The sequence below is a fragment of the Dama dama genome, chromosome 21, assembly GCF_033118175.1.
Source record: "Dama dama isolate Ldn47 chromosome 21, ASM3311817v1, whole genome shotgun sequence".
In the NCBI taxonomy this organism is placed as follows: domain Eukaryota; kingdom Metazoa; phylum Chordata; class Mammalia; order Artiodactyla; family Cervidae; genus Dama; species Dama dama.
The window spans coordinates 42509472-42532351 of NC_083701.1; the positions used below are offsets into that span (position 1 = coordinate 42509472).

The window sequence follows — 22880 nt, forward strand, 5'->3', positions numbered from 1 at the left end:
GGCAGTTACAACTACGTCACAAGTGTCACCTGGACAATAGAGATTTTAAGGAAGTTAGAGAGGTTAAAATTAAAATAAATCAGTCTTAAGAATTATAAAAGAAGGTAATATGAACTCAATGCATATCAGTAATTCTTATCACGGAGGGCGGGAAGTAGCAGTTCTGACTTATTCCAAGATAAATTTTATTTATTTATTTATTTTTTCCAAGATAAATTTTAAATATTTTAAAATAAAGACTGAAATATAAAACTATAAAATACTAGAAGGAAATATATGCCAATATTTCCATGGAGACAATGTTTTTTTCTGAGCATGACAACCAAAGTAAAAAGTATATAAAATATATAAAGTATATAAAATCAATAATAATAGGAAAACGTTATATGACAAATGTAACCAACAGTAAACTGGTAGTAAATAGTTCTAACAGTTTGACAAAGGGTATAAATTAAAAAGTGACAAATCCAAAGACTAATGAGGAACTGGAATAGGCAAATGAAACTGGAATACAACATTCATTTCAGAATTTAATAAATGGCAAGATGTTAACCACTGCTAGTCATCAAAAATGCAAACTAAAACAATGCCAGTATTTTTGTCTATTAGACTACATGAAAGGTAAAATGATACAACAACCAGTGTTAGGGACAAATAAGTCTCTTTGTGGCAAATGGAAGTATGTGTAAATTTTTAGAAAATATACATCCTTTCCAATCTTCCCATTCCAAAGAATTTACTTGAAGGAAATAATCAGATAATCATACCAAGATTCATGCAGAGAATTATCTCTGAAGTGTTTATAAAAATACTGAAAACTGGAAATGTCAATATCAATAGTTTAGTAATGGAATGCTACATGAAAAGTTAAAGTGTTAGTCGCTCAGTCTTGTTCAACTCTGCGACTCATGGACTGTAGCCCGCCAGGCTCCTCTGTCTATGGGACTCTCCAGGCAAGAATACTGGAGTGAGCAGTATTCTACAGGGGATCTTCCTGACCCAGGGATCAAACCCAGGTCTCCTGAAATGCAGTAGTTTCTTTACTGACTGAGCCACCAGGGATGCCCACTCATCATATACATAGGTCAGGAAGACACTATAATCTCAACAAGATAAATCAACTATTTATTTGAAACTGACAATTTACAAAAAAAGGAAATACTATTAACAAATAAAGCTATGAAATGTTCAATTGGTTTGCATAAGCCTGAAAAATATTAATAAGCTTTGTGTGTGTGTTAGTCGCTCAGTCGTGTCTGACTCTTGTGACCCCATGGACTGTAGCCCACCAGGCTCCTCTGTCCATGGGATTTTCCAGACAGGAACACTGGAGTGGGTTGCCATTCCCTTCTCCAGGGGATCTTCCCAACCCAGGGATTGAACCCAGGTCTCCTACACTGCAAGCAGATTCTTTACAGTCTGAACTACCAAGAAAGACCAACTTATTTCAATTAATCTTTCTTCAGGAAATAGTCCTAGAAGTCTAACCCTCAAGGATGTTCATAGTTGTGCCACTTACAAGGGTTAAAACAGCAGAAACAACCTACATGTCTAATAAACAGGACTGCTTAAAGAAATTTTGTTATATTAGGTGATATATAAAGCATTCTTCATAACAAAAAAGGATGTGCTACAAAATTAAGTGAGAAACTTGTGATTCAAAATTATACCGGAAGATTAAAACCATATACAAATAAAATGAAAACCTGTATCTAATGAAAAAACCAAAAGGAAATTCACCAAAATGACTGGTGGATCTATGAAGGGGTTTTTTTGTTGTTGTTGTGCCTGTCATCTTAGCAGTTGTTTTTTTTTTTTTTTTTTGAGGTATAACTGACAATATAACTTTATATTAGTTTCAGGTTGAACAACATTATGATACAATATTTGTATACATTATGAAATGATCAACACAGTAAGTCTACTTAACACTTATTTCCATACATACTTAAATAATTGGACCTAGGAATTTTTCAAATTTTCCTACTTGGGAATTTCCCAGAGCTTTTTTATGAGACTGCATTACTTTCATAAGTTGAAACAAAAAGAAAAAATTAACAACAGAAATTCCAACGTAAGTGCAATTTTAGTAGTTTGGCATGATCAATGGAGATAATTAGCTTTGACACTGCAGTGATCAATACATAGAATAAAGAAATGAATTAAAGTTTTAATCTAAAATGAAGGAACCAACAGATTCAATTGGATTTGGTTTGGTCAGTAGCATATTTTTTATTACAAACAAGAGTATACAGAAAAATGGGAAAGACCAGTAAGCTATCAATTTTCAGTGTAAAAAGAACACAGTATTGGATGATATTTACAATGACAGATATATACTTTTTTCTACTTTCCTTTTTTAATAATAAAAACACATTTCAAAATACTCTGCTTAATTATCCAATTACAGAAATCAAAAGGATAAACTATGGTTTATACTTAATAATGTTTATTATTTCACAAAAGCTTATTGCAACGAAAATGTTGTTCAAATGTAAAAAGTGATACCTAGAGGCATTTTTTTCCTGGAGGAGGGCATGGCAACCCCTCCAGTGTTCCTGTCTGGAGAATCCAGTGGACAGAGGAGCCTGGCAGGCTACAGTCCATAAGGTCACAGAGAGTCAGACATGACTGAAACGACTTAGCACACATGCATGCAGAGGTATTTTTTATTTGATAAACATGTTATTAAATATTTTAAAAGAAACAGAATGATCTGTCCTAAGTGAACAGACTACTAAGGTTTCTATCCTCCCAACACATCGTGCAACAGGTTGGGCTCCAACCCAAACCCTACCACGTACTAGTTCACTGACTGCGGAAGTCGCCTTACTTCTCTAGGCTTAGTCTCCTTGCCTACAAAATGTGAACAATGCTGCCTGGCTCAAAATATTACTGTATCTTATCCTTTTATCTCTACAAAATTCAGTGCAACTTATCTCAAATATTAAAAAGACAAAATAAAAGAGTAAGCTATGGTTATGTATTTGAGGGCTGAATTGAGAATTTGGATTATGACCTTCATTTCACCCACTATTCATCCCACCCCCATTTCTGAAAAAACAAAACAAATAAATAAATATGCAGTTTCCAAGAATTGTGACATAATTTCATTCCAGAAAATGAAATCAGTGGATAACCACCCCTTAGGAAATGAGCACAGAACAAACTCATTTACCATGAGTTAAAACATAATAATTAGAACGGAAAGAGGCAAAACCTTATTACATTAATGATGTATTGAATATTATGGGTGTTTTTTTTACTACAGAAAGTTGAAAAATGTTATCAGAAATTCCCTGAAATAAACATAACTTGGTAATCATATCTAATAGAAAAGCACTCAATCATTAATTTTTGGCTTATATTTTATTTGAAGATAGGGAGGACACATAATTTATACCTTCAAAATTCAGCCAGCCTAAAAAGGTAAGTAATTTTTATTTTGAAAAACACAAAATTTCAAGAAGAAAAACTGCCTGTACACGGATGTTGGAAAATGGTTCTTCAAACTGTTTGTGATGATGTCTTAATTCTTTGAGAGGCAGACTTGGAGAAATAAGCTTTGAAGCAAGACACACCTGGATTAGGCGATTCCCTGGTGGCTCAGTGGTAAAGAATCCCCCTGCAGGAGCTGCAGGTTCTTTTCCTGGGTTGGGACGACCCCCTGGAGGAGGCCTTGGCAACCCACTCCAGTATTCTTGGCTAGAGAATCCCATGAACAGAGGAGCCTAGTGGTCTACAGTCCGTGGGTTGTTAGAGAGTCAGATGCGACTGAGCACATATGCACACACACCTGAGTTAGAATCCCAGCTTTGCCACTGAATAGTTGTTGGAGCTTCAGGAAGATCCTCTGGAGGAGGACATGGCAACCTGCTCCAGTATTCTTCCCTGGGAAATCCCATGCACAGAGGAGCCTGGCGGGCCGCAGTCCATGGGGTCGCAGAGTTGGACATGACTGAAGTGACTTAGCATGCACAGGCAAAGCTACAGGGCCCTCTGGCTAGATAAGAGTAACTCCCCTCCCCTATTCCCTTGTAGCACATCACAATGAAAAGATTAAACTGGCTTTCAGAGTTTTCTCTGCAGTTAGGGAGGAGCCATCTTATACAGGACTGATCAAGGAAAGGTAGGCTGAACTCTGGAAGAGATTTCTAAGAAAGATTTTGTTTTCCTGATAAAAGAGGCAGAGAAACTGACTGCACCTTCCCCCACTCTCTTCCTCTCTTGAACACAAGATATGTAGTAGCCCAGGGGAATCAGCAGCCTTTCTGTACCCCTGATGCAAGAAGAAGGCGACGCTGATGTCAAACAGCTGAAGCCACCCCAGAAACCACCAGCATCCAGGATTCTTATGCAAGAAAAGTAAGTCTCTTATTTGTTTAATCCACGAGTCTTTAAGGTTTCTGCTAAGTGTAACTGACAACCTAAATGATTTGGAAAGTCACTTAATTCTGTGAGGCTCACTTCCTTCCTCTGTAAAGTAAATATGAGAGTTAAGATGTGTATGTAAAGTATCATTATCTGTTTGACCTGTAGAAAAGGTAATGTCAGCTGTTCATGAGGATGATGACAATGATGACCTTATTTAATTTTCATCCAAACCAACTGGACTAATCATCTCATTCATCCGTTTTAAAGGCAACAAAACTGAGATTCCATGAAGTTAATTGCCTTGACCAAGATCACACAATTAGTAAGTTGAAGAGCCAGGATTCAAGTTCAGGAATTCTTATTTCAGGGCCAATGGGCTTAAACCACTATGATGCTAAGTAAAGCGACTCAACATAGTAAGAGCTAAAGCTAGTAACTGCTGGCTATAATGATTATGATAATGTTAGACAACTATGAAGACAAGAACAGATACATCCTAATTTTCATTCTGGAAAATAATAAATTCTCATTAATTCAACATTAATTTTATTTTTCTGCTTAAAATTAGGATGATTTCACTTATTTATTGAAACAGGAATACATAGTACTCATCACTGAAGGCAATTTTGTTCCTTTATAACACAAAAAGGGAACTAATAACAGTGTATCGTGTGTCCATGCGTGCTAAGTCATGTCTGACTCTTTGTAACCCCATGGACTGTAGCCCATCAGATTCCTCTGTCCATGTGATTTTCTAGGCAAGAATACTGGAGTGGGTTGCCGTTTCCTCCTCCAGGGGATCTTCCCAACCCAGGAATCAATCGAACCTGCATCTCCTGCGGCTCTTGCATTGGTAGGCATACTCTTTGCCACAGCGCCACTTAGACAGCCCAATAACAGTATATGCCAACCAAAACTTGCAATACCTAATGTGAGCTAAATGCTTTTGTGACTCTTGTCTAACAAAAAGGTAAGCAATGACTATTTATGGTGAACATCTACAAGGCACTACACCAGATATTTTAAAATCATTTTTGCCAAAAGGGAGATTTCATAAGCCAATGCTAAAGTTTGGAAGTGGCTGCTGCTGGTAGCAATCATCGGTGTCATCATCACCATCAGTTACATACCTAGAACTTATATCAAACTAGCATATACTCAGCTTTAGTTACCATTTTGGGAACACTTTCCTTCAAACTCCAGAAAGTTTTCTTTGGTGAAATAAATGAAACCAACTTAAAAAAAATTCATGCAGAAGGTATAGTATTTGGAAAACAAGCAAAATTTGAAATTAAAGTTTCTAAATAAATTACATTCAAGAAACAGGCAGGCTAAAATATTTCCAGTTGTAATTAGGAAAAGATATTTAGTTTCTGGAATAGGCTGAGACTTCAAGAGTTTATGTTTAGCTGTTAACATTCAAAAGTAGTTTGGCACATGTCTTTCCAATAAATAAAGGTAAAGGCTGAAACTAAATGGATGGTGAGTAAAATAGAAGTTTTGAGGTGATGTTAATTCAAGTAAAAATGTTAAGTCTCAAAATACATACCTTCACATCAACATATTTTGGAAGCCAGATAACTTTAAATCATATATTCCACATTGGAAGACATATAGCTCTCTCCACTACATATCATAACAAGTACTCAATAACCACATTTTCAAAGAAGGACTGTGTATTTTAAATGCTTTCAAGGAAAATACATCAAGGAGAGAATCATTTGCTTAATAAATTCAAAAATGACACAGGCAACAGCATAAAATCCACATGAACGTTATAATATGTTCAATCAGTACTAATTAAGGGTCTAATTATACCTATTTCATAGCTAATTTGCATTTTTTAAAGGAACACAAAGTATTCTATTTTAGGTCCAAAATTAAGGTTCCAAAATAAAATTTTAGAGGAAATCTAATTATAGTATACTTATGGGAAAAAATCTGTTCTTAAAAATTAAAACAAGCAAAAAGCAAAGCATCATATTTTCAAGTACAGGACTATGTTGAACCTGAATTTACCAATGAAAGAAGAAGCAATACATATAAACTGAGACATTTATAGGCTTTTAAGAGGGCTTCCCAGGAGCTCAGTGGTAAAGAATCCACCTGCCCATGCAGGAGATGCAGAAGACATGGGTTCAACCCCTGAGTCAGGAAGATCCCCTGGAAAAGGAAATGACAACCCACTCTCGTATTCGTGCCTGAAAAATCCCATGGACAGGAGAGCCTGGTGGGCTACAGTACTTGTAAATGCAGAGTTGAACACAACTGAGCACTACAGTCTCTTAAAGTATTTTTCAATTATTATAAAGCTGGGATTTTTTAAAACAGGAGAGCTCCAATCCACTGCTTTTCGAACAATTCTCTTGGTTAAAGTAGAGCTTCCCAGGTGTCGGAGTGGGAAAGAATCTATCTGCCAATGCAGGAGCCACAGGTTCCATCCCTGGGTTGGGAAGATCCTCTGGAGAGGAAATGGCAACCCCTCTGGTATTCTTTCCTGGAATACCCCATGGACAGAGCAGCCTGGTGGGCTACAGTCCATGGGGTGACAAAAGTCAGCCACGACTGAGACTGAACATGCCTGGCTAAATTAACCTAGGCTTAAATTCTGGGGTTCAGTTCAGTTCAGTCACTCAGTCATGTCAGACTCTTTTTGATCCCATGGACTGCAGCATGCCAGGCTTCCCCGTCCATCACCAACTCCGAGAGCTTGCTCAAACCCATGTCCATTGAGTCGGTGATGCCATCCAACCATCTCATCCTCTGTCGTCTCCGTCTTCTCCTGCCCTTAATATTTAGCAGCATCAGGGTCTTTTCTAGTGAGTCAGTTCTTCGTATCAGGTGGCCAAAGTATTGGAGTTTCACCTTCAGCATCAGTCCTTCCAATGAATATTCAGGACTGATTTCCTTTCAGATGGACTGGTTGGATCTCCTTGCAGTCCAAGGGACACACAAGAGTCTTCTCCAACAGTTTGAAAGCATTAATTCTTCAGTGCTCAGCTTTCTTAATGATCCAACTCTCACATCCATACAAGACTACTGGAAAAACCATAGCTTTGACTAGATGGACTTTGTTGGCAAAGTAATGTCTCTACTGTTTAAGATGCTGTCTAGGTGGGTCATAGCTTTCCTTCCAAGGAGCAAGCATCTTTTAATTTCAAAGCTGCAGTTACCATCAGCAGTGATTTTGGAACCCCCAAAAATAAAGTCTCTCACTGTTTCCATTGCTTCCCCATCTATTTGTCATGAAGTGATGGGACTGGATCTGATAGACACAGTGCCTGAAGAACAATGAAGAACAATGGATGGAGGCATTGTACAGGAGGCAGGGATCAAGACTATCCCCAAGAAAAAGAAATACAAAAAGGCAAAATGGTTGTCTGAGGAGACCCTACAAATAGCTGAGAAAAGAAGAAAAGCAAAAGGCAAAGAGGAAAAGGAAAGATATTCCCATCTGAATGCAGAGTTCCAAAGAATAGCAAGGAGAGATAAGAAAGTTTTCCTCAGTGATCAATGCAAAGAAATAGAGGAAAACAATAGAATGGGAAAGACTAAAATCTCTTCAAGAAAGTTCAAGATACCAAGGGAACATTTCATGCAAAGATGAGCACAATAAAGGACAGAAATGGTATGGACCTAACAGAAGGAGAAGATGTTAATGAGAGGTGGCAAGTATACACAGAAGAACTGTACAAAAAAGATCTTCATGACCCAGATAACCATGATGGTGTGATCACTCACCTAAAGCCAGACATCCTGGAATGTGAAATCAAGTGGGCCTTAGGAAGCATCCCTACGAACAAAGCTAGTGGAGGTGATGGAATTCCAGTTGAGCTATTTCAAATCCTAAAAGATGATGCTGTGAAAGTGCTTCACTCAATATGTCAGCAAATTTGGAAAATTCAGCAGTGACCACAGGCCTGGAAAAGGTCAGTTTTCATTCCAATCACAAAGAAAGGCAATGCCAAAGAATGTTCAAACTACTCCACAATTGCACCCATTTCACACACTAGCAAAGTAATGCTCAAAATTCTCTAGCCAGGCTTCAACAGTATGTGATCTGTGAACTTCCGATGTTCAAGCTGGATTTAGAAAAGGCAGAGAAACCAGAGATCAAATTGCCAACATCCACTGGATCATTGAAGAAGCAAGAGAGTTCCAGAAAAACATCTACTACTGCTCTACTGACTACACCAAAGCCTTTGTGTGGATCACAACAAACTGTGGAAAATTCTTCAAGAGATGGGAACACCAGACCACCTTACCTGCCTCCTGAGAAATCTGTATGCAGGACAAGAAGCAACAGTTTAGAACTGGTCATGGAACAACAGATTGGTTCCAAATGGGAAAGGAGTATTGTCACCCTGCTTATTTAACTGCTATGCAGAATACATCATGCGAAATGCTGCACTGGATGAAGCACAAGCTGGAATCAAGATTGCCGGGAGAAATATCAATAACCTCAGATATGCAGAGGACACCACTTCACCCTTATGGCAGAAAGTGAAGAAGAACTAAAGAGCCTCTTGATGAAAGTGAAAGAGGAGAGTGAAAAAGTTGGCTTACAACTCTGGGGTAAAGGAGTTTTCACTGTACGTACTGATTGACGGAGGATTAGAACCAAGGGCCTTCTGCCATCCACATTCATGTTCTTCCTTACACTTGTCCTGCTATCAGCTTCCCTACACATTCCAAAAACCAGAGTATCTCCTTCCTATCATTTTTATTCTCTAAAATTTTAGAAAGCAGTTTTAGAGGAATGTAAAAAAAAAAAAAAAAAGAACAAGGAAAGAAGGAGAACCAAGAAAAAGAAGGTATATGACAATTTCAGAAATGAAAATCATCAACAGACAGTACTGAATACTATGGAGAGCTTCAGCAAAAACAACTGGGCAGAGGACCAGAAGGTCACTGATGAATTTAAGAGGGTGCTTTTAGTTAGCACTTGGTGAGGGCAGAGTCAGGCGGGTTGAACTGAGGAAGAAATGAAATTTAGAAAATAAGGGCAATCTGGGAGACAAGAAGGAAGGGAATAGTTTGAAGGGTAAATGTTTCAAATATTATCAAATTTTCTAGAAAAGATAATATCAGAGAAAATTTAAAGTCGAGAATAGGAAAGCCAGGGAGCATTAAGCTGAATTCATATAATATTTCAGATATTCAACTATTTTTTTACTTTAAAAAGTAGCAATTTCATATAGATTAAACTAATGTATGAACTTAATTTCAATAAAGAAGGAGATAAAGCAATCTGCTAAGGAGGTGGAAGACAGGAACAAGAGGACTAAGAGTGAAAAAGATAAAGTAACAAGGACTCTACCAGAAATAAATGGAAGCATTTTCAGAACTCTGCTTCAAGTCCTACAATATGATCCTGTGCTGAGTACACGTGGCAAGGTTGTTACTCTGAAAGGACCCATCTGCTAGTTTTACCTCTGCATTTATTTCACTTTTAGAAACAAAGCTATTCTGCTCTAACAGGATGCCTGAACCTAAACACTGCAAGATTTCTTTTTGGGGGAAAAAAAAATCACTCTTGCTTAATGGAGCACAAACACAAACCTGCACTGATGCTGTTGCCTTTGTTTTTTTATTTTTTGCAGATACAGAATATATAGAAACTTAGAGCCCAATATGAAAAGCAGAGACATTACCTTGCCAACAAAGGTCCGTCTAGTCAAAGCTATGGTATTTCCAGCAGTCATGTATGTAGATGAGAGTTGGACTATAAAGAAAACTGAGCGCCAAAGAAACGATGCTTTCGAATTGTGGTGTTGGAGAAGACTCTTGAGAGTCCCCTGGACTGCAAGAAGATCCAACCAGTCCATCCTAAAGGAAATCAGTCCTGAATATTCATTGGAAGGACTGATGCTGAAGCTGAAGCTCCAATACTTTGGCCACCTGATACAAAGAACTGACTCACTGGGAAAGACCCTGATGCTGGGAAAGATAGAAGGCAAAAGAAGTAGGTGGCAGAGGATGAGATGGTTGGATAGCATCACCAACTCGATGGACATGAGTTTGAGCAAGTTCTGGGAGTTGGTGATGGACAGGGAAGCCTGGTGTGCTGCAGTCTATGGGATCGCAAAGAGTCAGACGCGACTGACCAACTGAACTGATGAAGTTGCTAATTTCAGGTCTACTGCTTTTCTATATCCTAATTTCTCATAAACTCAGCTGCAAATGGCCAAACATCTACAGAATAACCACATGTCTAAAACCAAGCTCCATGTCCTGCCCTATTAACAGCAACTCTATTCAACTCTCCTTTTGCTGTGACTTCCATCTTTCTAGTCACCTAGGCTGGGAACCTCAAGTACCTAAACCTATCAGTCAACTTCTTCAAACAGTCTCTCCTAACTTTCCTTTCCCATTTCTTCTTACTCTAGTCCAACCAGTAGTCAGCCTGTCTAGATAACTATGATAGTCTCAGAACTGGCCTTGCCTATCCGTCTCCCATATCACTACCAGTGTCATCATCCAAGAACACCAATCCCCAAATTCAGCTCCTTTGTATCTCTACCATCACAAATTTTCATCTTGAAATTCAGTTTTCTGTAAGGATCCTTGCCTGTCTAGTAAAGCAAATATTTCATTGTTGTATTTTAGTCACTAAGTTGTGTCTGACTATTTGTGACTCCATGGACTGTTGCCCACCTGGTTCCTCTGTCCGTGAGATTTCCCAGGCAAGAATACTGGAGTGGGCTGCCACTCCCTTCTCTAGGCGATCTTCCTGACGGAGGGACTGAACCCAGGTCTCCTGCTTAACAGGTGGATTCTTTACCACTGAGTCATCTGGGAAGCCCAAATATTTCATTACTCCTTAAAATTTCATCCAAGCCATGGGCTCTTGACCCATGATGATTTTAAATATGTACACACGTTACGTTCACACCTCCCTCTAAAAGGTGGGGACTAACTCCTCAGCCACTGAGTGTGGGCTGGGCTTACTGACTTCTAATGAAGAGAATATGGCAGAAATGACAATGTATGACTAGGTCATAAAGGACATCACAACCACTTCCAAGGTCTCTCTCACTCAGGGGAAAGCTAACTGTTATGTGGTGAGGACACTGAAGGAGCCCTGGAGAAGTCCATGTGGTAAGGCCTAAGGCCTCCTGCCCACAGCCAACACTAACTTGCCAGGCATGTGAGACAGCCTCTTTGGAAGCAAATTCTCCAACCCTAGTTAAGCCTTCAGATGACTGCAGCCTGGCCAATATCTTAAATGAAGCTCATAAGAAACCTTGAGCCAGGATGGTCTAGCCAAGACACTCATAAATTCCGGACTCATAGCAATTGCATGAGATAACAAATGTTTATTGTCTTAATCCATGAAGTTTTTGAGTAATATGTTATACAGATGGAGAAGACAGGCTCATTTTCAATTCTGGGCCATTGCTCAGGCCATCTCCTCCACCACTGTCCTCTCATTATCCATCATCCAATGCCCCTTCCCCTACCCTTCAGATTCAAGCCAAAGTTCAATCTCCATGAGGAGCCCCCTTCTTTTTTTCATAAAACCATTTCAACTCTTACTTCTCCAGTTCTACTTTGAACACTTCTATGCTTAATCACATCGTTCACTTAGGCATTCATTCATTCATATATTCCTGTGTTACTGGGCTATATGCATCTCTCCTCTTAAAGACATCATACAGTTCTTCTAAACTGTATTCAGCACACTGTAATTAAGATACTCAACATCTGCTGAGAAAATTAGCAAGTCACACATACACGCGCACCCTGGAAGTGCATTTGATGAGTACGTATAGAGTAGAGGTTAACAATATGGACTTAGAGCTAACAGTCTCTCTTCTCCGCTTATTTACTAGCTGCTGTCCTTGGGCAAGTTACTTAAAATCTCTGTAAGCCTTTATTTCTTCAGTGCCTTTTAATAAGGATTCTAACAGTATCTATTTTAGTATCTACTTAATAAAAAGATGTTTAAAAAAACACATGCAAATCTCTTAGCAAAGTGCCTGGAACAGAGTGTTCAACAAATGTCAGTTATTATTGCTTGTATTATTAACCACAAATGACAAAGGACATGTTGAAATTCTGCATTCCTGAAAGTCTCTAGATATTATCAAGTGGCAATTTAAATTAATATGAAATTCTACAAACTAAAACAGGATTTACAATTTCTATTAAGATAACTTAATTTTTCTAAAATCTACTTTTAAGTCAATAGAACTACAGCCTGAACCAATTGTACGAGTGCAGCCTTGACTTTTTCTCCTTGTTGTCCTAATAGGATATTAACTTCAAAGCTTTTGTGGGAACACTTAATTGCTTGCATTCCTTAACAAGTAGCCACCATAGGAGTTTCCAGATTCACTTTTAACCTTTACAGTCCTGAGAAAGTATATAAGGCAAACTTACAAGACATTTAAATTTACACAGTCTCTGGGTTAATACAGCTGCACGTAAGTGAATAAGCCACAAAAAGTAAATGAATTTTGTACATCAATCAAAATAGAATCCAACAGAAAAAAAATCAAAATAAAAGAACACTGCTATGCCATATACCTGAGGGGAGGTGGGTGGGAAACTATAATGTTATTTAAAAAAATTTTTATTGTGGTATAATTGACATTTGCCATTATATTAGTTTCAGGGGTACAATGTAATGATTCACTATTTCTATATATTGTGAAACTGTCTCCACAAGTCTAGTTAACATCCATCACCATAAACAGTAACAAATGCAACTTTTTGTGATGAGAACTTTTAAGATCTACTCTCTAAACTACTTTCAAATATGCAACACAGTATTATTAATTGTAGTAACCATGTGGTACATTTTATCTCCATGACTTATTTATTTTATAACTGGAAATTTGTACCTTTTGACCACCTTCACCATTTTAACCACCCTGCAACCTCTGACAACCACCAATCCATTCTCTGTATTTATGAGCCCCAACCCCTGTCTTTTTTTTTTGTCTAATGTTATTCAGAGTCGGAATTACATGTGTTTCATGAACTCAGATCATTCCTAAGCTATTTTATAATTTACATATATTCTTAACCATTTCCTAAAAAATAATCAGAGCTCTGTTGAGAAAACCTAATGGAATGATTTTCAATAACCACTGTGTTTAAAAACAAGCCTACATTTTAACTGTGAACCAAGTCCTCTAGAATAAAAAGAGCTACTTAATTTAAATTCTTATTTTCTCTTTCCCCCTACCAATATACCTTGAAAACTTTAGTTTTTGAAACATTCAGTATCCATTCCACTCTTTATGTGACCCTATACATCACACAACCTGAAACAGAAACAAAGACTGGAAAATTAACTTGTTTATTCCACCTCAGTGTCAAACAAAAGTACAAATAGTATTCAGTGCATGTGCTAGTTACCTTAGAACTGCCAATCATGCTTGTTTTGAAACCTTTTGATTTTCAGAGCTGTCAATCTTGTGTGTTGTAAGAGAGAAGTGAGTGTAGAAATAATGCTTTAAGAGATGCAATCTTCATGAAACATGAATAAATCAATGGACTTTACTCATAAAATTGAATTTGAGGATTTGACAGAAAGGTACACAATTCTCACAAAAAAATAAAAATATAAATTAATGAAATAAAAACACTTAGCGAATAAGGCTCTTTAACCAAAAAGGTAAGCATGGTTCAGCCTTAAGGATTTGATATTTCAGTAAAAAAGGAGGAACATTCTTTACCTGATACTAATCAGAAGTATTATAACCACTGAGTGGGAAAGGGAGAATCAAACTAATCTAAATCTGGACATTAAAAAAATTTTTTTTGAAGCAGGCAATAGTATCAATTTAATAAATTTCCATTCTCCACTTCCCCAATGCAACTCAATTTTCTATTTACCTATTCATTCATGTCTAAAATCAAACACCATCAAAAGCTCTGCCCTCTGACTTGCAAGCCACAATTAGTCACCAACACCTGTTTCTTCTATCTCCTAAATTACTAGTAAAAATCTCCTTTCCTGACCCCTAGACTTAATTCACATTCTTGTCATTTCTTTCCAGAAGCTTCCTTACTGGCCTCTCTAACTCTGGTTTCATTCTTCTAGTACATGCTCCACATCACAGCCAGAATGATCTCACTGAAATACAGTGTGGTCCCTATTACCTGTCAGGATATTTTAATATCTTTACCACTTTCAGAGTAAAGCCTCAATGTTTGAAAATGATACATAAACTCCTTGAGGATCTGGCACCTGCCCATGTCCCTACTCTCCCAATTCACTCCTCCTAAACTTAAGCCAACTAAGCCACTTGAGTTCTCTCCCACTGAAAACTTTGGCAAGTACAGCTCCCTCTCATTTTCTGCACTTTGTATCTCCTATCCCTCCTCTACAACTCAGTTCAACTGCTAGTTCCTCTGGCAAACTGTCTCTGACACAAGCTGACTCCATCACTGATCCCCTCTTCTCCATGCCGGTAGGATACAGTAAATAAAACTTGACATGATACTTTGTGTATTGGTTTACATCTCTATCCCCCAGCTGAATCACAAACTCCCTGAACACTGGGACTGTCTTTCATCTGGACATCGCTAATATAAAACAAGAAGTGGTGCACAATAGCTGTTCATTAAATGTTTGCTGACTCAGTGAAAAATTATACTATGGCCTCTTTGTTTAAAAATAAGGTTAATAAAATCAGCAACTTAGTTCTTGAGATTAATAAAATGTATTATGGGTACATTCCAAGCCAACCAAACTAATCAATGCCATAAAGCAATACTGCGCACCAGGGCTTCCCTTGTGGCTCAGCTAGTGAAGAATCCGCCTGCAGTGCAGGAGACCTGGGTTCGAGCCCTGGATTGGGAAGATCCCCTGGAGAAGGGAAAGGCTACCCACTCCAGTATTCTGGGCTGGAGAATTCCATGGACTGTATAGTCCGTGGGATCGCAGAGTCAGACCTGACTGAGTGACTTTTGCTTCATTCACTTAAGAACTGGCACCATCTCAAGTAGTACTTGAGATCCAATAATTCCATTCTATTTTCACTACTGTTCTTACTAGAGGTGTTAAAGTCTCAACCACGACAACTGCTCCTGTCCAAGACACTCAGTACCTTGATTGATTCAACAACACTTTTCTGATGTGTGACCATCCCTATCAAGGGCTTCAGTGAACAGGTAGTCAACATAGGGGCAAAACCCCGACCTGGTTACACGTCACTGATCAGGAAGTTAGTTATCTGGTGACATCAAGTCTCCACAGAACCCAGTGAGAATTAAGCAGGGGAGCTTAAGAGTGGTCAAGATACATACTGACGTTCACATACTAAAGTACATAAACTTTACCTACTTAAGAGGCTGTGAGGTCCTTACTCAAACTCTAGTTGTCTTACTTTAAGCACAATTTTGATGACTGATTTCCCAGGCATCAGAATATTAGAAGAAAATTAGGAAGTCTAAGAAAGCTAAAAATGCAGACACAAATACAAATAGAAAAAGAAACATGACACCCAAAGGTGAAACACAAAAACTACAAAACTGGAGGGTTATGTGGCTGAGGAACAATAATTCCATATATTTAAGTTGTGATACAATACAGAAATTAACGTTCATAATTATGACCTTGGGTCATCAAAACAAAGACAAGTTAAACAACTTTAGGTCTAATAAGGTTCAAGAAAACAAATGATACATTTTATAAAATGAATCAATTAAAAATTGTGTTATACAGGAAGAGTCAACTTTCTACCCTTTGCAAAATAAACTTTTTTGAAATATGTCATGCCCAAATAACAAGAGGCATGCTGACTCTAAGCTACTTATCACTGTCAGACATTAACTAGTTTCTGTGACTACAGGCGTCACCACAATCATAATTCACAACCATTCCAAAACAAAGCCTGGACCTGCTGGCCATTAGATTATCGGTGGTAGTACTAGCCAAACACACTGTCCCATGGACACCATAACCCAGGATATTAGAACTGACTACCTACCAGTCTTTAACAGACCTCTATAAAGATTCACTACCATACTGCTTTCAAGGTCCCTGGTATAAAGCTGGTCCGTAGGTCAGACTATTTTAAGGAAGTTTCTGTAACACTTTAGTACTATAGCTACATGCCGTAGGATTTAAAGAGCAGCACGGCAGAGTGAAAGAACACTCCTGAGTGATGGATACACACAGCCCTAGGCTTTAATCTCTGCCTTGTTAATTACAACTGTGACTGCAGCACCTTGTTTATGCTCAGAGACTTACTTTCATTTGGGAAATGGGGACAACATCTTCTACTGCCTATGTTTCTTGTGCAGAACAAATCAGATAATGTATATAAGGTGCCAACATAGGTTTTAAAAAGCCTGGCTATCAGGATTATCAGATATAGAAATGAAATGATCTTAATCCACACTAGGATAAATTTTGTGAACTTGTGTGCTGTATTAATAACACACAAATGTTTAAAGGGAAAAGTACTTTATATTTCTAAGTCACAGTAGAAGTCCCCTGACTCATAGATTGGTTCATGGAAAAGCAGGTCAAAGTGAGGACTCCATAAAACAAGTATGCACATAAACTGTAGAGATATTAACTTAGCAATTAATGCAAATATTCTGAGAGGGGGCAGGCCTTCTTACTGAGGAGAGGTCCACTCACTGGAGCACTGCTCTGATCTCCTTAAATAAACAATATCTACACTGCAAAGTCTGGGATTGCCAGAGTCAGTCACTTTAAACTAACACAGGGACAGAAAGAACTGCAGCCCCCACCCCCATCTTTACAGTTTACTTAAACTAATTCAATAGCAATTTTATTTTAAAAAGATTCCTTTACGGTGCCTTTCTAAACATTAAAATTAGCTTTCATAAGAACAAAGACCCTTTCGAAACTCGTATTTTATTAATTTATGTAATAATCAAATAAATTATTTAGCAATAATATAAATGGGCTTGGGAATAAACACAACTAGCTTTTGCTAAATATATACCTCAACTGAAAGAAGCAAAAATGCCCAGTTATGGTCCAGAACTATTAATTTCTAATTGTCTAATTCTAAGTGCTGGTACCATCCTAAAGTAGATCAGTCCTGGGTGTTCATCGGAAGGACTGATGTTGAAGCTGAAACCCCAATACTTTGGCCAGCTGATGCAAAGAGCTGACTCATTTGAAAAGACCCTGATGCTGGGAAAGATTGAGAAGGAGAAGGGGACGACAGAGGATAAGATGGTTGGATGGCATCACCGACTCAATGGACATGGGTTTGGGTAGACTCCGGCAGTTGGTGATGGACAGGGAGGCCTGGCGTGCTGCAGTTCATGGGGTCGCAAAGAGTCGGACAAGACTAAGCGACTGAACTGAAGTGCTGGTATGGGTTAATGGGTTTTATAAAAGAAAATCTTGATTAAATTTAACAAGTCAGTTAATTCAAAGATAACTGCCAAAAAAGTTAATGCCAGGGTCATTTTGGTTTGCTATAATCTGACTTCTGATTCCAAGTCATAAACTGATGTTTAAAAAACAAAATGATTAAAACTTTTGAGGCTGGTATTGTAAGAGTTAGGTCCCAACCACACTGCCAAAATTTCTGAATGTAATTATAATATGTCTACTTTGCAACTCACTCAAAGTAGGTCACAACACTATTATTCATGCCTAAATACTATACTTTATATTCTAAATATTACTATTAATGCAATGTCTTTCTAGACTTAATTTTTCTTTTAAAAGTGTTTTTCAAACTTTTTTTGTATGATAGAAATACTCACCAGCACTCCCCGCAACACCTTAAACAAGACATTACCAGAACTGTAATATATAAAAACAGTGAAAGCAGAGCTGCTCTGAAATAGGACCTAACTGCCCCCTTTTCTCCCAGAGTAATCTCTGAAGCCTTTTTTGTATAACTCTATCTGATTCAATGGATATGAACCTGGGCAAACTCTGGGAGATGGTGAGGGTCAGGGAAGCCTGGCATGCTGCAGTCCATGGGGTTGCAAAGAGTCAGACATGACTTGGCAACTGAACAACAGGCTTCTTGGGACAAAAACTGAAAACTTGTTCTTTTAAACAATCAGAAATGAATATTAAAACAAAAAAAGCTATAGAACTAATAAGAGGCTATAATTGAGCTAATTAGAATATTCAGTTAACCAAAACAATTTGGGATTCTTATCAGTTGTTTATCACTTTTTTTAAAAAGAAGCGTTCTGGTGGCATTTTAAACATTTAGCAATAGAAGCAAGGGTCAAAGGTCTTCTCTGATTACTGTTATCTTCTACTCACCAAACATCTTGTCAGCATATTACCTCTTCTTACTCATTTAATTACCAATTTTTAAAACTGATTTGTGCACTAGTTTATTATCTATTCTCCATTCTCCCAAGAGACTAAGTTCCCCCAACTTCATGGACGCAGAGAGCCAGTCTGTCTTGTTTATGAGCCCTTACAACAGTGCCTGCCAAACTGAAGAGATCCTAAACTCTTGGGTACTGTTAGCAAGAGCAACAGCAGATCATTTTTCATTAATAGACAATATATCAGTAATTTGAAAATGAAGTACTGCTTTATTTCATGTAAAGAAATCCTTTCTTCTCTTCCCTACAACTGATAAGCTTTACATCATGCCACCGTGGATGCCACCCAGTTGAACTGGCCATCCTTATTCTTACAAGTTGACCTAATGTGAAGCCAGACCAGCAGGCATTAGCTTTATAAAAAGATGCATTTTATATATAAGTCTGCTGAATTATGAATATTTTACCTGCTCAGCCAAATTTATTATAAACTGGCAAATGCCAGTGATATACATGTTTCTTTATATTTGTATGTATTAAAAATTTATGGAAAAAATTCATTTCCATCTTGCTGACTATTGTTTTCTAATCTCAGAGTTTCAGTTCTGCATCTCTGTTCCCTCTTTATATTCTACTCCCAGGTCTCCCACCTTAGTGGTTTTCATAAGGCATATTTATATTCACAATTATCTTTATTTACAAAGACAATAAACAGAATGAATTCTGTTCAAATAATAGGAAAAATGGTAATCCAGACAGCAGACGCAAAACAGGAAGAAAAGAAAATGATAAAAGAATCAGAATTTGGTACAATAAGAGAAAAGAACACAAAGAAAGAGAAATCAGAGGTTTCTCTTGAAAGGCAGATAGAGACTGTGAAAAAGAAGAAGCACAAAAGTTACACATACAATGGGTTGAACAGCATGTATTACTCCAAAGATGGTTTTAATTTTATGATGTGGAACGGTTTATTATCAGGATGGACATTCAAATCTTCCCCAAAACTGATCTCACTGCTTTGAGAAGACATGAATCTAGCCTAACTTGACTAATATAACATGAGGTGAACTTAGCCTAAGTTGACTAACTAGCATGATGAAGAGAAATAATCATACTTTCTATCTTTTCAAAAAATCACCAATTAAAGTTCACCAATACTTTTGAGATATCTCAACTTTTATGCATACTCTTAAAGCATCTGGAAATGATTCTACTTACTCTCCGTCCACTTCCGGTCTTTTACATACACAATGAAACTTGCCGCCAAAATCTATATAAAGATCGTTCTCCACGATATGAAAGATTCGCCCAATGACTATTTTGTCCTTTGCAGGTCCCATCTGTGTAAGAGGAGAATGTCTCAGCATAGACGCGAAGGATTCCACATTTTTTGGAGAGCCCTAAATATGAAAAGAGACACTGATATGCATGTAATTCAATGCAAAGGTATAATAGGGTAAGCACAGTAACAGCTTCCGTGCCCATGCAGCCACAACCTCTTGACTTCTCTGGTGACTCCGACAGTAAAGAATCTGCCTGCATTGCAGGAGACCACGGTTTGATCCCTGGGTTGGGAAGATCCCCTGGAGAAGGCAATAGCAACCCACTCCAGTATTCTGGGAAATCTCATGGACAGAGGAGCCTGGAGGAGTCTCAAAGAGTTGGACACGACTGAGCAACTAACACACACACACACAGAGTAATAGCTTACAGGGGAAGTTTTTAAAAGTCAATTTGCTGTATGTATGTTTTGCAGCAATAATAAAACCACTGAAATAAAATCTTGCTTTAAAAAGTCAGGTACACTCTTCAGCTTCCTTCTCATTCTTTTCCTCCTTGAAGAGCCAGAGAAAAGCAGCCATCTGTGCTTGGGTAGAGATGTGGTGGCCCCGGGTGGAATCTGGAAGGTGAGTAGGTAAGAAGTGTCTTTAGACAAAGCCTCAGGTCTGGGGTGAGGAGGGGGTGAGGAGGTGAGTATGCAGGGAGGGTATCCAAGAAGGTAACTGGCTTCATTCCTATATACTGTGCTTAGTCACTCAGTTGTGTCTGATTCTTTGTGACCGCATAGACTGTAGCCCTCCAGGCTCCTCTGTCCATGGAATTCTCCAGGCAAGAATACTGGAGTGGGTTGCCATGCTCTCCTTCAGAGGATCTTCCCAACCCAGGGATCAAACCCAGGTCTCCCTCATTGCAGGTGTTCTTTACCGTCTGAGCCAGCAGGGAAGCCCTCATTCCTATATGACTAACCGCAAAAAAAAAAAAAAAAAAAAAAGCCTTTGAATACGGGTTGATGAAAGTGACTATAGTTTTAATACAAATTTAAATAAACATTAAGATAAAAATGATTATGGGTCATATAATCAGTAGTCTGAATTAGCAGTTCTTGTTACATAATATTTTTAAATGACCTGACTTTAATTTTAACATTATATTGTAAGGCTGTAATTTTCTTCTTTTTCCTAAAATAAAATTTTAAAGGAAAGACAGCTTTAACTGTTTTGTGGTACTCATTTCTAGAAGTTGTTTTACATACTGAATTTATTTGAAGTAGGGTTCAATATATAATACAGGCTGATTATTTCTCTTTTTTTTAACTTACAAAAATTTTTTTCCCAAACACATGCTTTTTCAGAAATCCATGAGTACAGATTTGTGCCTTCTACTCATCTTTGGCAGAGAAGGCAACGGCAACCCACTCCAGTACTCTTGCCTGGAAAATCCCATGGACAGAGGAGCCTGGTAGGCTGCAGTCCATGGGGTCGCTACGAGTTGGACACGACTGAGCAACTTCACTTTCACTTTTCACTTTTCTGCATTGGAGAAGGAAATGGCAACCCACTCCAGTGTTCTCGCCTGGAGAATCCCAGAGACAGGGGAGCCTGGTGGGCTGCCATCTATGGGGTCATAAAGAGTCGGACACGACTGAAGCGACAGCAGCAGCACTCATCTTTGGGCTTCCCTGGGGCTCATTAGTAGAGAATTTGCCTGCCACTGCAGGAGACACAGGTTCAATCCCTGGGTAGGCAAGATCCCCTGGAAAAGGAAATGGCAACCCACTTCTTTCTTTTTTTCAACTATTTTTTTTTGGGGGGGGGATTAGTTAAAATTTTTTAATATATGAAGCATATGTGCATTGATGAGTGGTCATTCAGCCATGTCCAATTCTTTGTGACCCAAAAGACTGTAGCCTACCAGGCTCCTCTGTCCATGGAATTTTCCAGGCAAGAATACTGGAGTGGGTTGCCATTTTCTTCTCCAGGGGATCTTCTCGACCTAAGGATCAAACCCTCATCTCCTGTATCTCTTGCAATGGCAGGGGGATTCTTTACCACTGAGCCACCTGAGAAGCCTATAAAGCATATGCATAAATTAATATGTATAAAACTATCATGCATATGAAGATATTTATATACAGCTTGGAATCAGAGGAAGCACGAGATATCAGTGAGTGCAGGCACCTCATTTCACACATGAATACCATATCTGCTACTCACAACCACGTGACAGGCTGAAAAGTGATTTTAAATACAAGTTGCCTCAAAAGATGGAAAGTAGAAACATAACTAAAAAACTTAAAAAGAAGCAAACAGTACAGCAGAATAACAAATATTCAGGAAATCTGGGTTCTATGAGTAACTCAGCCACTAAATAGCTAAAAATCTTGCCTGTCACTTAACCTCTCTGGATCTGTCTTCTCACTTGTTAATGAAAAGGTTGGATACCTATCAAGTTTAGTAGTAGGAATTCTTAAATATTCTACACTATAAATATGGTTTTATAAAGTAATAAACCATTGAAAAGGCAAATCCTACCCAGCTCCCTCTTTTAACACAACAGTAAAAAAATAGTGAAATGGTATATGTGCTTTACTTCATATTAGTTAGCAAGAAAAACATCTTAACATGTATCTTCTCTGACAGGTAATTTTAAAATGACTTCCTTCTATTAACTGTGCTGCAACAACTTCAGTTTCTTCAACCCTAACCAATAAATGCTATGCTCATAACAATGTTCTTTTACTAAAATTAATGGAGTAGTGGTTCAAGATAGCACAGTGGATACTTAACATCTCTCTCTCCCTCCCTCTGAAATTCCATTCAGTGATGGTAAAGAAAGAAAGTGAAAGTCGCTCAGTTGGGTCTGACTCTTTGCGACCCCATGGACCACAGTCCATGGGATCTCCAGGTCAGAATACTGGAGTGGATAGCTGTTCTCTTCTCCAGGGGATCTTCCCAACCCAGGGATGAAACCCGGGTCTCCTG

The 22880-nt window shown here is 38.1% G+C and overlaps 1 protein-coding gene across 2 annotated transcripts in view; it reads right to left on the minus strand.

Annotated features, from left to right (window-relative positions):
* The window catches only part of MRPS28 (mitochondrial ribosomal protein S28), a 90064-nt gene that overhangs the window by 55926 nt on the left and 11258 nt on the right, over positions 1–22880 (minus strand). For both annotated transcript variants that reach the window (XM_061123546.1, XM_061123547.1), the window contains exon 2: positions 19837–20018. In XM_061123546.1, coding sequence (XP_060979529.1) covers positions 19837–20018 — 182 coding nt within the window. The remainder of the gene's footprint in view (positions 1–19836; positions 20019–22880) is intronic.